At 36.3% G+C, this 15868-nt stretch overlaps 2 protein-coding genes across 3 annotated transcripts in view; one reads left to right on the plus strand and one right to left on the minus strand.

Annotated features, from left to right (window-relative positions):
* LOC118746895 (histone deacetylase HDAC1) overlaps positions 1-4201 on the plus strand; it is a 41564-nt gene extending 37363 nt beyond the window's left edge. The window contains exons 1-5 of one of the 2 annotated variants that reach the window (XM_036480867.1): positions 1256-1463; positions 2025-2137; positions 2201-3132; positions 3196-3497; positions 3560-4201. In XM_036480867.1, the coding sequence (XP_036336760.1) occupies positions 1421-1463; positions 2025-2137; positions 2201-3132; positions 3196-3497; positions 3560-3624 (1455 nt within the window). In that variant the 5' untranslated portion in view covers positions 1256-1420 and the 3' untranslated portion in view covers positions 3625-4201. Of the gene's footprint in view, positions 1-1255; positions 1464-2024; positions 2138-2200; positions 3133-3195; positions 3498-3559 lie in introns of those variants that run through there. The other variant, XM_036480870.1, reaches the window with a different exon arrangement.
* A 10249-nt stretch (positions 4202-14450) lies between these two features.
* LOC118746897 overlaps positions 14451-15868 on the minus strand; it is a 185217-nt gene continuing 183799 nt past the window's right edge. Inside the window, exon 20 of the mRNA XM_036480876.1 lies at positions 14451-14540. Coding sequence (XP_036336769.1) covers positions 14532-14540 — 9 coding nt within the window. The 3' untranslated portion in view covers positions 14451-14531. The remainder of the gene's footprint in view (positions 14541-15868) is intronic.

The raw sequence follows: 15868 nt of genomic DNA on the forward strand, positions 1-15868 counted from the left end.
TGAGATAGAGTTTTGTCGGCTGGGCATTTATATTATAAATGCATGTATTCATAATCAGCTGTCGAAGAGACGCCAACGCCTATACAACGCCAAAGTTGTATGTAAACGGACCTTAACCCATTCGCGCGTATTTTGGTTCCTAACCGATTCGGCCTAGCGCAGTTTGATCCCAAATGGGACTTTATTCAGCTGATAACAGGGTTGCAAGTTGAATGGAGAATCGAAAATCCACCAATAAGTTTTAGGAAGGTCGGCAACAGGGTTGCCACTGACGAAAAAAAATATTTACCATCCACCTGAAAAAAATCTACCAAATCTGGGAAATATCTACCAATAACTTTTTTATAATTATTTTAACAAAAACCATAGTTTTGTTATTTTTTTTATTTATTTTAATTGAAACTAAAGTTTTTTTATTTTTTTTTTTTAGTTATTCCAATAAGAATTAAAATTGTTTTTAAGAACTTTTTATTTAACTAGTTATACGGTATTTGAATCATATTATTTGTTGGCATATTCTCAGTTTCCTTCAACCAAAAGCGGAAGTGATGAAACTAAAGGCAACAATGAAACTTTATTATTTGAAAAACTTCAACGCGAGTTGTTATAGACAAATACTGTGACTTAAAAAAGTGATTTTTTTTTGTAATGTTCGCAATATTTTTCGAGTAAAATTTTTTTATTGCTATATTTTTATTGCTATAACTTAATCCAAAAAAATCGGGGATTCAAACTATATACAACATACACAAAAATTCCAAAAATTTTCGTCAAAATTTCGAATTTTTTAGAACAATTTAAGGTATGGAGTTTTAAAGCAAATACTATTTGAGTATAGCCAACAATGTGCTGCTTCAAATTCCCGTTAATTTTTTTATATTTTTTTCCATAAATAAAAAATGGCGATGATTTATTTTTTTTTTTGTGAACAATCATAAGGCGTAATTACATATGTACCTGTCCATTTTTTCTTTATATTTAAATAATCATTCAAAATATTTAGGCAATCAAAATTCCAGTAAAATTAGTTTTGAATGGAGCGCGATATGTTCGCCATATATCGATATACATTTATTATAAAGATAATTACGTATAATAAATCGGGAACGGAAAGTTCATCAAAAATCTACCAAAATGAGAAAAAATTTACCTTTTTACCAACCGAAATTTTTTCTACCAATTTTGGTAACAATTTACCAAAGTGGCAACCCTGGTCGGCAACACTAGAAGTGCTTTTTTTCGCCGAGCATTTTCATTTTTCGCCGCGCAAAGAAGCGTTTGCTGTTTTTGTTGTAGTTGGCCTTTTAACGCAAAAATTGTCACAACGCGGTTGATAAACAAAAAGGAAAATTTTAATAAATTTAACTAATTTCTATTTGTGAAAAAGTGAGGCAGCTCCGACGCCTACATATAATATAAAATGCAGGCGCATAGCAAAAAGCGTGTCTGCTATTATTATGATAGTAAGTGATTAGAAATGGATGGGGCTTTCGGTTGTTAATAATTTAGATAATATTTTTCAAATCAGGACAAAGGTGTAAGAGGAATTCTTCTAAATATATTTACGTTAATAGCGTTGCGATTTCCATCAACAAAAAGTGGTAGTATAAATGCTAATTTTACTAAAAAGTCGAATTTTATAATTTGGCAATTTTGTGCTGACTGTACGCGGGCGCCTATATCGCAGCGCACTTTCGTAAAACAACCATACTATGTATGACAACTGGTAGCGCACTTCGGGCGATTCTTCGGTCAAATATAGCATCAAAAGTGCGCTGTCACTGAATCTACTATGCGGACTCTAACTGTATGGCGAAAATTTTGCAAGATTTATCCGTTTTTGTATCTACATACATACATATGTATGCGCACTTGAGAATATTTATAATTGTAATTTTAACTACTACTAGTATTAATTTAAACCCTTGAAAGTACTATGTATATGATTTGAAATAGCTAGGCGTTATGAAATACTTTTATTTCTTTGCTATAATACTTATCCATGTTGTTTTTCTTACTTCTAGGTGATATTGGTAATTACTACTATGGGCAGGGCCATCCAATGAAGCCTCATCGCATACGTATGACCCATAATTTGCTTTTAAATTACGGTCTATACCGCAAAATGGAAATTTATGTTAGTTTTTCATTTTATTCTTTAAACTTCAAACTAATTTATTTGTTATTTTTTATATAACAGCGACCACACAAAGCCACTGCCGACGAAATGACAAAGTTCCATTCGGATGAGTACGTACGGTTTTTGCGCTCCATACGTCCGGACAATATGTCAGAATATAACAAGCAAATGCAGCGATTCAATGTCGGCGAGGATTGCCCAGTTTTTGATGGTCTCTATGAGTTTTGTCAGTTATCCGCTGGGGGTTCCGTAGCCGCTGCCGTCAAACTAAATAAACAAGCTTCCGAGATTTGCATAAATTGGGGTGGTGGATTGCATCATGCTAAGAAATCTGAAGCTTCGGGGTTCTGTTATGTCAATGATATTGTACTTGGCATTTTGGAACTCTTGAAATATCACCAGCGCGTGTTATATATCGATATAGACGTTCATCACGGTGACGGTGTTGAGGAGGCGTTTTACACTACCGATCGCGTCATGACCGTAAGCTTCCATAAATACGGCGAGTATTTTCCCGGCACAGGTGACTTGCGTGATATCGGCGCTGGCAAAGGCAAATACTATGCTGTGAATATACCACTACGTGATGGCATGGACGATGAAGCATACGAATCCATATTTGTACCAATCATTTCAAAGGTGATGGAGACGTTCCAACCTGCAGCGGTTGTACTCCAGTGTGGTGCAGATTCATTGACAGGTGATCGCCTTGGGTGCTTTAACTTGACTGTCAAGGGTCACGGAAAATGTGTAGAATTCGTAAAGAAATACAGCTTGCCCTTCTTAATGGTTGGAGGTGGTGGATATACGATTCGTAATGTATCGAGGTGTTGGACATATGAAACGTCAGTTGCGCTCGGCGTAGAAATTGCAAACGAACTGCCGTACAATGATTACTTTGAATATTTCGGTCCAGATTTTAAGTTGCACATCAGCCCGAGTAATATGACTAATCAAAACACTTCAGAGTATTTGGAAAAGATCAAAAATAGGTAATAGAAATGTTTATTGGTGGCCAAGTAGAAATTTTCTAATGCGCATTTAAACATTTCTAGACTTTTCGAAAACTTGCGTATGCTGCCACATGCTCCCGGTGTACAAATTCAAGCCATACCGGAAGATGCTATCAATGATGAATCCGAGGATGAAGATAAGATCAACAAAGACGAAAGAATACCCCAAAGCGATAAAGATAAACGAATTGATCCTGATAACGAATTCTCAGATTCAGAGGATGAAGGCGACGGTGGCCGCCGCGACAATCGATCTTACAAAGGTCAACGCAAGCGACCACGTTTGGAAAAAGAGAGCAAAACAGTTACAGAGAATACCGATAATAAGGATGACAAAGAGAAGAGTAAGGATTCGATTTAAATAACGCAAAATTTTCAAAATTTATAACTTGCACTTATTTTATAGTGGATACAAATGAAAGTGAGGAAACTGGTAAAAGCGAAGACGCAAAAAAAGAGAACAACATATGACGTGGCGGTCGCAATTGGTTATAGAAACCAATACAGCGTTCCACGAAATTTAAACCTAAAATATTTTAGCATCTTTAGTGATTTCTTCCATTTATCCTTACGAAGTGTGGCGGTAGTAACGTGCTCGACATAGAGGGAGTGTGTTGCTCCGGGAAAGTGGAATTGAAAATATATAATACGCTGCCGTCAAAAACGTACTTTTAATAGTTATAATTATTTAGGCTATGCGCGAAAGAACTTGTTACATGCTTTTTTTTTAACAGCATCATTAACAGCGACGTTTGTATTATTTGTGAATTTAGTACGATCTTTGAAATCATACTTAAATAAAGATAATATTTTACGCGCATTCGTACCGTATATGTATGTATGTACGTATATATTTATATGTAGTTACTGCTATACTCACATAAATACATGATGTCATCCTTGTCACATTAAATTAATATAGGAATGTAAAATTAAATTTCTTAATGGAAGAATGGACTATGCTTGTAACTTTTTTATTTTCTGTAGTCTAAATGAAAAAAAGATGTAATAAAATGTGTGTGTTTTGTAAGTGGATAGCTAACCATAAGCCGCTAGCTTTTCTTGTTATTGTTTTAAAATGCTGGTGAGTAAGCTTTAGATGCAATGCGGAGCAGCCAAATCGGTTGGTGGGAAATGTAATAGTTGGAGTATTTTCCCATCACTGTCGAAATCTGCCGGGTGCTGCTGTCAGGACTTGATAGCTGCGACATCCGCAATACTGGTTTGGTCTTGCGATGAAAAAATCGTCGCAGTAGCAAGTGCATTGCAAGGGGTATCAGCTTTTCGAGTATGTCTTCTATTCTAGTGGAAAGCTTCAGAACTCGCCAGTTCCGCCACCTAGAATTCGACCCACGCAGGGCATTGATGAGGCGATTGTTAATAAAAGGGCTGCTCTTTTTTCAGCTTGTATAAGGATTTTGCGCCTCGTTCACCCCTCAGCAGCACTGTTGTTGTTGTTGTTGCTGTAGTGGCTACAACAACCCCGCCCAGATCGGTTAATATCTCAGTCGTTGTCGTCAAGCTCAACTAACGGAAGCCCTAAGAAGCGTGCAGCCTCAATGGGGTCGGCCAAAGGGACAAAGGCGTTAGCAGTGTCGGGTTTTCCGGGCATACGAAGAGATGTTTCGAGTCGTGGGGTGTCTCTCCGCATGCCGGACACTCATTTGGAACATCTGCGTCTAATCTGCTCAAGTATGAGCATCCGTCTCGTCGATGTCCGGTGGTTGTGCGCCTAGAACGGCGTTCACAGGTCTGGAGTCTACATAACTCGAGACTGACTCGCTGTGAATGCCGCTCAGGGCCTGTCGATAAGCCGGCGGGTCCAGATGTTGTTTAATGAACCTGTGGACTTCGTCCTTCAGTTCGTGTGCTGATGTGCTTGGGCGAAGGCTCTTCTGCAAGCATTTGTCTATTTGGATGACCACGTCCCAACTAGAAACTGCTTGCAGAGCATTGTGTTGTGCTCCTTTATGGGGAGGTGGTGTTCTGGCGACATCAGAAGGCATCCAGTCGCTGTCCTAAGTGCAGTGTTTTGCGTCGTCTGCAGCTTCATCCACTGCGTCCTACTAGTCTCCGGCGACCACACTGGTGTTGCGTAATTTAAAACTGCAGTACTTGTCTTTGCCACAAGTACTGTCGGGTAGCGACGTGAGGACCTTGTTGCGTCTCTGTACACTGAGAAAATGAAACAAGTGAAACGCACGTTTTCAAAAAATATTTAAAAACAAAAATTTTTATAATTGTTTTACTCTATATAAATTTAAAAACGCACAATTTGTCTATACGAAATTTAAACGAAGCATTCGGAAAACTACAACAGAAGTATTATCATATTTTGTATTGGGGGGGGAAAAGCAATGGAAGAGAAGAAGTTATCATCTAAAATGTGTATTTTCAAAACTAAAACGAAACAATTTAAAATTTTTACCATACAAATTATAAAGCTTCGAAGTATTCAGCCAACGAAGCAAAATGAAATATTTTTAAAATAAAATCGAAAACTTTGACTCGCAAAGTGTAAATGGAAAACTTTAAAAAACGAGTGTGTTAGCATTTCTATTCAAAAAAAATATTTATTTCAAAAATAGAACTTAAAATGGAGCAACTATTAAAAAAATTCGAGCTAGAGCACCTGCAGCCTCAGCTTATAGGTAAGTGCTATTATTAAAAGACTTATGTATAACTATGTAGTTAATAAGTTAGTGATTTACAGAAGCTGGAATAGAATATCGGCATCTCATCTTTTTAAATGAAAGGGACATTGCTGATGCAATAAAAAAGATAGGTGACCGAGCTGAATTTCGAGTTAAACTGCTCGAATGGAAGAAATCTTTGGTAAGAGTTTCTTATACAAAAAATTATACATACATATGTATGTTTGTATATATTTTAAAATATTCATATTTGGTTTTGTATCTAATTATAGAATCTAACCAGCGATACGCAGAAGGAACAGGATATCTTTGGAGGAAAGGTGAGTAAACAGTATTTACAAAAATGTATCCTCTGGTTATGAAAGTTTGTTTTGGTCATGCATTTCTTATATTTTTAGACGCTATCTGAACTGTTGGCCCAAACCGATACTGGTTGTTCCATACAAAGTTATTATAGAGAGCATAAATGTCTCACAGATATTAAACGAGACAAAATTGTACAAATTATTTTGGAAAACACGTTTGTCAACTGTAAGCAACTGACACCAAACGATTTTGATTGCATTTTAAAAGAAATTTTAAACGTTTTCCCAGAGGAAAGGAAAGTGTCCGTAAGTGCAACTTATATGTATATGTACTGTCAGTCAATAAAGTTTAGGTACAGCGAATTTTTCGCAATATCGGCAACTATTTTTTAAATATTTAATTTTTCGCTAATTTTGTATAAAAATATGGTTAATTCTACAACAAAAACCAAAAAAATCAGAGCTCCAAACCTTGCGCCAAATTAAAGAAAATTCTGGAAATTTTCATTCAAATATTGCACTTTATATTTACACTCTTTAGAAAAAAGTTGAGTATGCAGCTTTTTAGCCCATTCAATTTTAGTGTATCTAATAAAGTGCAAGTTTTAAGTAGCTAGGACTTACCATTGATTTTTGGCAATTTTTTTTGTTGGCGGTGTCGCTCATTTTCTCCATAAAAAATAAAAATTAGCGACACCTTCAACAAAAAAATTACCAAAAATCAATGGTAAGTCCCAGCTTCCTGACTTGCACTTTGTTAAACTAAAATTTAATGGGCTAAAAACTGCATACTCAACTTTTTTCTAAAGAGTGTAAATAAAAAGTGCAATATTTGAATGACAATTTCCAGAATTTTCTTTAATTTGGCGCAGGGTTTGGAGCTCTGATTTTTGGGGATTTGTTGTAGAATTAACCATATTTTTATACAAAACTAGCGAAAAATAAAATATTTAATAAACAGTTTCCCGTATTGCAAAGAACTCTCTGTACCTAAACTTTATTGATTGACTGTATATGCATTAAAAATTTAAATTATTTGAGTACTATACAGGATTTTTATTATATACCTCGGCGTGGTAAAAAACCTCCAAGTGGTCGACTGTTTACCAAGTATACTAATACAAAGTACCGAAAAAGAAAATTGGATGAAACGCAAAGTCTCGAAATAGCTTCTCAAAGAGAAAGATCCCCGGAACTTCCAGACAATATAACAAATTTAAAATCCGAACTTTACTGGCCGCTTGCTGCTTGGGATACTGTTTGCGATAGATGGTCTCGCACATATCAGTTAAGACAAAAGGACTTGGAGAAATTCGATAACTATGCGTTCTTGGCAGAGTGGCCCCTTCTGAAAGATGCACGGGCACCAGACCAGAAATAAAGGTTCTTTATTGGGGAAATAAACATTTTTATGGAAATTCTGTAACGGAAGAGCGATGCAACGGGAGTGCATCCATTTTCCCGTTCTCTATGTCCAAAACGAAGACTATAATTATAAGTTATTTTTCTTCTGCAGATCAACATAGATTTTGAAATTAAACATCCGGGCAAACAAAATAAGCTAAAAGAAAAGTGGGAATCTTTCAGAGATGTCTTGACAAGATATTACTATACAAAATCTATCAATACCCTTTCTAAAGAATTACTAAAAGAAGCAGAGGAGTCCGGAAATATTGGTAAGTATATAAATTCATATCTATCAGCACTTCAGAGTAAAACAATTCAAAAGTCTAAATATTTTTCTTCTTTTTCATCAGATCAACTAAATTATGTCTTGCTACAGCTATTAAACACTGTGATTCCATCAAAAGGTTTTGGTGGGAAATCTTTTTCAATATTGGATGCGAACCAATTCTTTGTCGTTCCAATAGCTAACATCAGCAATATCTATGTAAAAATCGAAGAGTTAGAATCGAAATGCTTAAGCCTCAAGACATCTTTGCAGCCGTTGATTATAGCTGAAGGGTTCGACAGTGAGAAACGTTTTTATGTTTACTTTGACAAAGTGTTTTTAAAGTTTGAATCATTTCTTAACGCTTTTGATTGTACGTTCAAGCTTTTCCAAAGTCTTAATCTAAAATCTCCAGATCCTTGCGTTTTGGCTTGGACATTTGTACAAATATTTATTTATGATATAATTACTCCTAATGACGCCCGATCAGCGTCTTTAAGCTTACTTTTGAACTACTTTTCCGATAAGCTTTAAATATACAAAATGTTTTTATGTTTTAAGTGTGACAATACTTTTGTCACGACAGATTTGTATATAAAACATCTAAAAAACGTTCATATTCTTAACAACGCGGATGCAAAAACATGCGTCCAAAACAAGTGTAATAAGTTATTCTCTCGGTTTGCTACATTTAAGCGTCATCTGGAAAGTCATGATATTAATAGTTTAATTCCAAAACGCTCAAAAGTAATTAACATTTTGCAAAACGAAAAAAACGTAAACATTGATCATGGGCATAGACATAGCATATGTGAGATGGCGCCATCAAATCCTTCCGTGACTGTCTCGGAAACAGTTTATGCTCCAAACTCTGAAGAAAGTAGCTCGTGCATAGATATAAAAGACGCATTACTTGAATTTTCAACTACTTTGTATGCAAAAAATAGTATTTCCAGAAAAGACGCAGCTTTTGTATTGCAAAAGCTATTAGCAATACTTAAAATTATTTATAATTGTTTAATTAATATTAGCAGTTTACAACCTGAACTAATGTCATTATTGAACTGCTTGGATAGCGCTTTTAAAGACATTGAAACTGAGCCTAAGTTAGTAAAAAATTTAGAAAAAAAATTTCTTTTTAAACATTCACATGAAATTGTGATAAACAACGAAATAACTGAACAAATCATTCGAGGAAATCCCACTTTGCATGCTAAAGAAAGAAAAGTGTATATCATGCCTCTTTTATTTCAGTTTAGGAGGTTTTTTGAGCTTCCTAATGTATTACAAGAAACCGAAGCAAATACAATCTCTTTGTTAGAAAACACAAAAATTTCGAATCTGATTAATGGTGAAACTATGCAGAAAACTTTTGCCAACAAACAAAATTTCGACATAATTATACCTTTTAATGTTTACTTCGACGATTTTCAAATAAATAACCCTCTAGGAACCCACCCATATTCTATTTGTGCTTGTTACTACAGTTTTTCAACAATTCCTCAATTTCTACAGTCAAAGTTAAATTTTATTTTTCCTGCTGGATTTTTTTCGTCGAAATTTTTAAAATCTTATGGTTACGAAATTTGTTTAAGAAATTTAGTTGAACAGTTCAAAATTCTAGAAGCTGGTATTGTTATCAATTCAAAGAAGGTTTCATTTGTCTTAGGCTTAGTAGTCGGTGATAATCTTGCTGTCAATTCTGTCTTGGGTATGGTACAATCCTTTAGCTCAAATAGATTTTGTAGATGTTGTAGGCAGACTAAACATGAAACCAAGAAAAGTAAAATAGAAAGGAATATACGCACTGTCGATAATTATGATCGAGATTGTAAAGAAATGAGTATTTTGACTGGCATAAAATCAAAATGTATGTTTAATTCGCTGCAATCCTTTCATTTCGTTGAAAATATTTCTTTCGACATAATGCACGACTTGTTTGAGGGCGTCTGTTCATACGATATATGCCAAGTTCTGTTGTCCCTAATCAAAGAAAAGGTATTAACCCTAGAAACAATCAATTCCAGAAAACGACTTTTCCCTTATGGAGAAATGGAATTATCCAATATGTCAGCTAATATCGCAATCGGATGTCTTCAAAAAAATAAATTAAAAATGACAGCCAGTGAAATGATTTGCTTCGTCACGTATTTACCACTAATGATTGGTGATCTCATTCTACCAGGAAATAGATTTTGGGATCTCGTCATTGTGCTGTCAAAAATAGTTGATCTCTTATTAGTTGATCAGTTTGAAGAAGAAGACATACACACTTTGAGCACCTTAATAGAAAACCATCATACAATATATATTGATTTGTATGGGGACTTAAAACCTAAGCATCATTTTATGGTGCATTATCCAAGAGCTATTAGGCAATGTGGGCCGTTGAAATTTATGTGGGCAATGCGTTATGAGGCTAAGCATAAGGAAATGAAAATATATGCTCACTCTATTACGTCGCGCCTAAATATAGAAAAAACAATTTCTATTAAAAGTGCATATAAATTTGCGTCATGTCTAGTTCAGCATTCTAAGGGTTTACCCAAACTTTTTGATCCAGACGAGTTCAAAATAACGGATTTAACTAACCATTATTTGCATCCAATTATAGCCCATGTTTTATATAACGTTAATTTAAAAACCGTGTTATTGGCTCATACTATAGTGTATAAAAATACAAAATATAAACAAAAAAACTATATAGGAATCTTACAAAAACATGTTATTACCTTTTTTAAAATAATTTTTTTCATATTGTACGAAAATGAAGTTTTAGTCATATGTAGTAAACAGAGAGAGAGCTCGTTCGATGAACATTTTGTATCTTACGAATTAAAACATATAAAAGAAGATACATTGGAAGTGTTTAATATAAATAAATTCACTTCAAAACCAATGGAAATATTTTACATTAACAATGGAAAATCTTACCTTAAATATAAACCTATTTAATTTGTGTTAATTATTTAGTATTTAATGTTAAATGCATATGTACATATATCTTTAAAAAAATAAAATTATAAATTATAAACTAATATCTGTTTTCAACTTTTTTACAAAAAAAAGTGGTACATACTTATATCGAAAACCTACCTGATAATTGTATACTTCCAAATATTAAAGAACTTTCAGGATTTAATTTCAAAAAGCGAGTTTTGTAAAAGTTATCAAAATAACATAAAAAATAGAAATACTAATTTTTAAACTTCAAACGAACATTTTAGAATCTCACTTAAATATGCTCATTGTCATAAAACAATCGAGCGTTTTGAAAATCATTTTAAAAATTCACATTTTGAAATATCAAAGGATTATTTTGGAATTCAATTTGAGTACGCTCACTGTGAAATATCAAACGAAGATTTTAGAAAGTGTCCCGACAATGTGCGTGTTGCAAACTAAAATAAAAAGTTTGAAATCTGATATCAAAAATTTCCATTCTCAAAACTAAAACAAATATTGTAGGTGCAAAACCTGGGTCAAAACGTTTTTAAAAGTAAAACGTTCTATACAAATTTGAAAACGAAAATTTCTCTGTGTACTTTGTTGACGATAGCGGTTGCGTGAGCAGAGAGTATCCGAGTATTTTGTGGTTATTCACAGTCGGAATTGGTGTATCATCGACCTGAATTCCCAGCGGTAGTCATACCTCCTTCGTCCAGGTGGTGATCAAGGTCGCAGAGAATTTTGTAGGGGCGAGGGTTTGACTCCTAGCAGTGGAGGAGCGAGAAATCTCGGAGAGATACCCGTTTGCCTTCGAACACAAGTTACCAATTCCATTCCCAGACGCCATTATCGAAAAATCGTCAGCATAGGAGGCAATCGAGACTCCCTCTGGTGGTTGAGGGAGCTTTGAAATATAGTAGTTAAACAGTAATGTGTTTGAGCCGCTATGGGAGAGAGGAGGCCTTTATGTCTTCTAGTACCGTGGAGTGGCTGACGATGTCAAACGCCTTTGACAGGTCCAACGCTACTAGAATAGTTCTCTCACAGGGACGGTTGCGGTTCAGGTCACGTGTTGTTTGCGTGTTTATGGCGTTAAATGCTGTTGTTGTACTGTACACTAGGATGTCTAGGATGATGAGAGTGGCCATTGACAGATTGAGGATCTACGTTAAGTACGCCACTCCCGCAGCACCCAAAATGACTACCCTTACCTCACCGCTGGTGAAAACAAGAGGCACACTTGATTTCGGCAGTTTGAGCCGTGGAATCGCTTGAGATTGGGCCTCCTGTAACAGTCCCCGAAAGCTGGGAGCCGGTAATGAAGCTGTCAATTATTTGGCTGGTAAGGGCTCCGACCAAGTACTCCCTGGTCTGCAACCATCAGTTATAGCACTCCCCCACTCGGAAGTTGCAGTTTATAAAGAGACTGTCTCAACGTGGCCAAGACAGTTCTTGAAGCCCAAGCTACCGCCCCATAGGTCACTACTGGTCGTACTAAGAATCTTTGAGCTGCACCCCGAAAACTTGCCTGCCACCAATAGTGCACTCGTACCCTTTGATGTGGTCGCGTTGGCGTGAGATCCCCACAGAAGCTTAGAATCTAGGGTTAGACCCAGCTACTTCACTACGATCTTCTTCAAGGCTATATTCCTCATACCTGGAAGGTTCATTTTCTTAGTGAGGGGTACGTTGACCGTCTTAGAGGGATTAATTCTTAGTCCCGCTTTGGCACGCAGACTCTTAGTTTAGTTTGGACCTCTTTGTACTATATCAAAGATGGCACTCTCGAACTTATTCAGTCATCAGCGTACCCCTGGCCCTTCGGGATGCCAATGCCCGAGAGGATTTGTAGCAGTTCGTCAACTACCAAGCTCCACAGAAGGCATAATAGTACCCCCCTTGCGGGCATCCCTTTGTTGTTTGGAGCTATACCACGCCGTCCCCAATTTCTATTTCACCGATTCTTGCTTGGAGTAATCCAGCTATCCATTTGCGGATAGTTGGCTGCACCATTCGTTTCTCAAGTGCCCGACAAATCCGTTCGCGGGATGTGTTATCGAAGGTCCCCCGATATCAAAAAAGGCACATAGCATAGTCTCCCCACACTCAAAGGCTCCCTCTACCACTGTAGTCAGCGCATAAAGAGTAGTGCCCGTAGAATTTCCCACCCTATGCACATGCTGGTTGGAATGAAGAAGGGCCAGTTTCAAAGTGCTAGATCTTATTTAGTTATCAAAAACCTTCTCCATTGTTTTAGCAAGAAGGAGGTCAATCTAATTGGTGGAAAGTATTTCGCTAGTGAGTAGTGTCTTCTTCCGACTTTTGAAATGAAGACCACTTCTCCACGCCTTTGGAATGGAGGAAAGAGCTACACTGTCTCTCATAATACTCACAAGGTGTGGCAGTAGGAGTCCCCCATCCTGCTTCAGCAATACTGGGCTGATGCCATCTGCGCGCTCAGCAATAACTGGGAGGTATCGACGGTCTGCAGGTGGGCAAAACTCATGCCGGCCCTAAATCTAACTAGATGCCTTTTCTTTCATTGAGCTGATGGGACTGCAGACAACTTGTGAAACTGCTGATTAGTCACCTCTTGGACAAAAAAAAAAAAACATGATCATGATTGGGGCAATTCCGACACTTTTTCGGGATCGTTTCAGTACTTTTTCGGGACTAGTTCAAGACTTTTTAGGAATCATTTAAGGACTAGTTCAGGCACAGCTTAGGACTAGTTCAACACTTTTCAGGGACCATTTCGGGACATAAATGCTTACACATAAAATTTCATGAGTACATACGCTTTTTTTTAAGAAACTTACCTTTGAGGCCATTAAATAAGATTGATTAGACAAAGTATGTACATTTTTATTTCATTCATTTTATGCTCGTGTTTCTTTTACTTCATTTACTTCTTTTCCTTGTTACACTAATAAATAAGATTTTAAACACTACGTAAATCAAATATTCATTCATAACTATGTATGTACATAAATATTAATAACAAGTTTAATACTCTAGAAAAAAAGTATATCTTTGGTCAATGAATGTTGAGTAACATTAATTAAGTATTTGCCTAGTTAAAACCGTCATTTTACTTTCGAGTAATTTTTATTATAACAAATAATACATAAATGTGTATCTAGGACTAGGGTTGACAGAACTGGCACCATTAATGGTAGTTTTGAAAATTATTGTAGAGTACATTTTCCCAAAACACTCAATGCTTAATCGAGCGATAATACAGACGTGAGGCTATTTCTATCACGCGGCTGTAGATGCGGTCCACCCAAATAACTGATTGGATTCCAAAATTGTCGATGAGCGTCATCAATATAGGCGGGCTGAACTTGTAGGCGCGGATTAGATTTTGTACGGAAGGGTATCACTGGCACATTATCGATTTCAATGGGCACGGAAGGCACTTCGCAGTCGACTTGCGGCCGAGTACTTGTTCCCGCAGCGCCATTGTGCGTCACTGGCGTTGTTGGTGTTAGCATAGGACTAACCTCATTGTCCTCACCAGCAGTACTATCAATCTCGATTGTGGTTGGGTTGTCCGCTTTGTGATTTTTTGAAACTTTTGGCAATTTGAAATTCACGGACGGCAGTAGTCGTCTTTTTGGCTTCGGGCTCTTTGGGGTGTAGGGTGGCGTTGATTGTGCGCGTTCGCAGAGCAATGTCCCTTTCGTTGGCACGTCAAGACTCGCGATACTTGGTATGCTATCGCTGCCTGCTGGCGATATACTGGTATTCTCGATTGCTGTCTGTGGGAGTGTCATGGAAAGGGGGAATAGGAAATTAACGTTGCTTTTGGAATGAAATTTTGATTTCAGTGCGATTTTTTATAAGAAATAAGTAAATTTTGAAATTTTTTATGGGAGTGCAAAAAGGAAAAAATATGAAAAAGAGAAAAAAATTAAACAAATTAATTAAAAATGAGTACTAACACCATTATCGACAATTGCACAAAAGAAGCGGAAATAAATGCGGCATATAATAAATGTGCTTACATATACTGTACATTAGTGTGATCCATACAAAATAAGGCGCTATTTTCAATTAGAATTATACAATTTATTTAATTTTGAGACTTTCACCAAAATATTTCGGAAAAATATTCCGGCCGATTCTGAACAGAAACTCCCTGGGAGTTTTCTCCCTTTTCCCTTTCCTCCTATCGTGAATAAAAATTCCCTGAGGATTTTTTATTTAAAATGGCGCTGAGTTGTCAAAAAAGTGTCAAATAGCTATTTCGAAGTTCGAATTTCTTCCTCCCAAATTTTCGGGGAAAATGCTACTACCTGAGAGTTAATTATTGGAGGATTTCTTTCTCGGGAGAAACAAACTCCCTGGGAGTATTCAGAATTGGGCTGATTAAGATTCGCGGGAGCTGGACCGACCTGAAAATACCTCCAAATATCGATGAGGAGATATGGTGATCTCCGAAATAGCAGCACTTCTACCATGTGCAAATTGTTGTTATTTTTAAGAAAATTTTTTCATTAGGAACCTCCTCAAGCCCAATAAAATTGTGCGTGTAAAATATTTATGTGTAAAATAAAATATGAAACCATAAAAAAAAACAAAATTAGTTTTAAGAAATATTTTTTCCAAAAATCCCTTCAGCTGATATATTCACATAATAAACACATGTACATTAGGGTGCCTTACCAAAATAAAAATTCGGGTTTTCCACCGGTATTATAAAATGTTTTATGTTTTAACACTACCGCCAAAATATTTCGGAAAACATTAAGCTCCACATAAGCTGGACGAATTTGACTCTTTTATTAACTGATGTGATTCTATTGAAAAAAAAAAAATATTTTTATTTATAAAAAAAAATCGATTTTTTAAGGTATTTTAAAATCGGCCCAGCTCATGGAAATCACAATATTTTTCCTAGAAGAAGCTCTATGGAGCTTACCTTATCAACAAAGCGAGGAAGGTCGACCAGCAGCTATTGTTATCTCACTCTGTTTGTTCCTTCGGCAGCAGTAGAGACGTAGCTGCCGCCCACCAAACTGTGGTTGGCAGCAATCCCAACAGCGGCAAACTCAACAAATACCGCGCAGGAAACCCCATATGTCCCTTATCCACAAAATCGTGACTAACCGCTCAAGGCAGACTAAAAT

The sequence above is a fragment of the Rhagoletis pomonella genome, unplaced genomic scaffold (genome assembly GCF_013731165.1).
Source record: "Rhagoletis pomonella isolate Grant_MI unplaced genomic scaffold, Rhpom_1.0 Rhpom_scaffold_00011, whole genome shotgun sequence".
NCBI classification, from domain to species: domain Eukaryota; kingdom Metazoa; phylum Arthropoda; class Insecta; order Diptera; family Tephritidae; genus Rhagoletis; species Rhagoletis pomonella.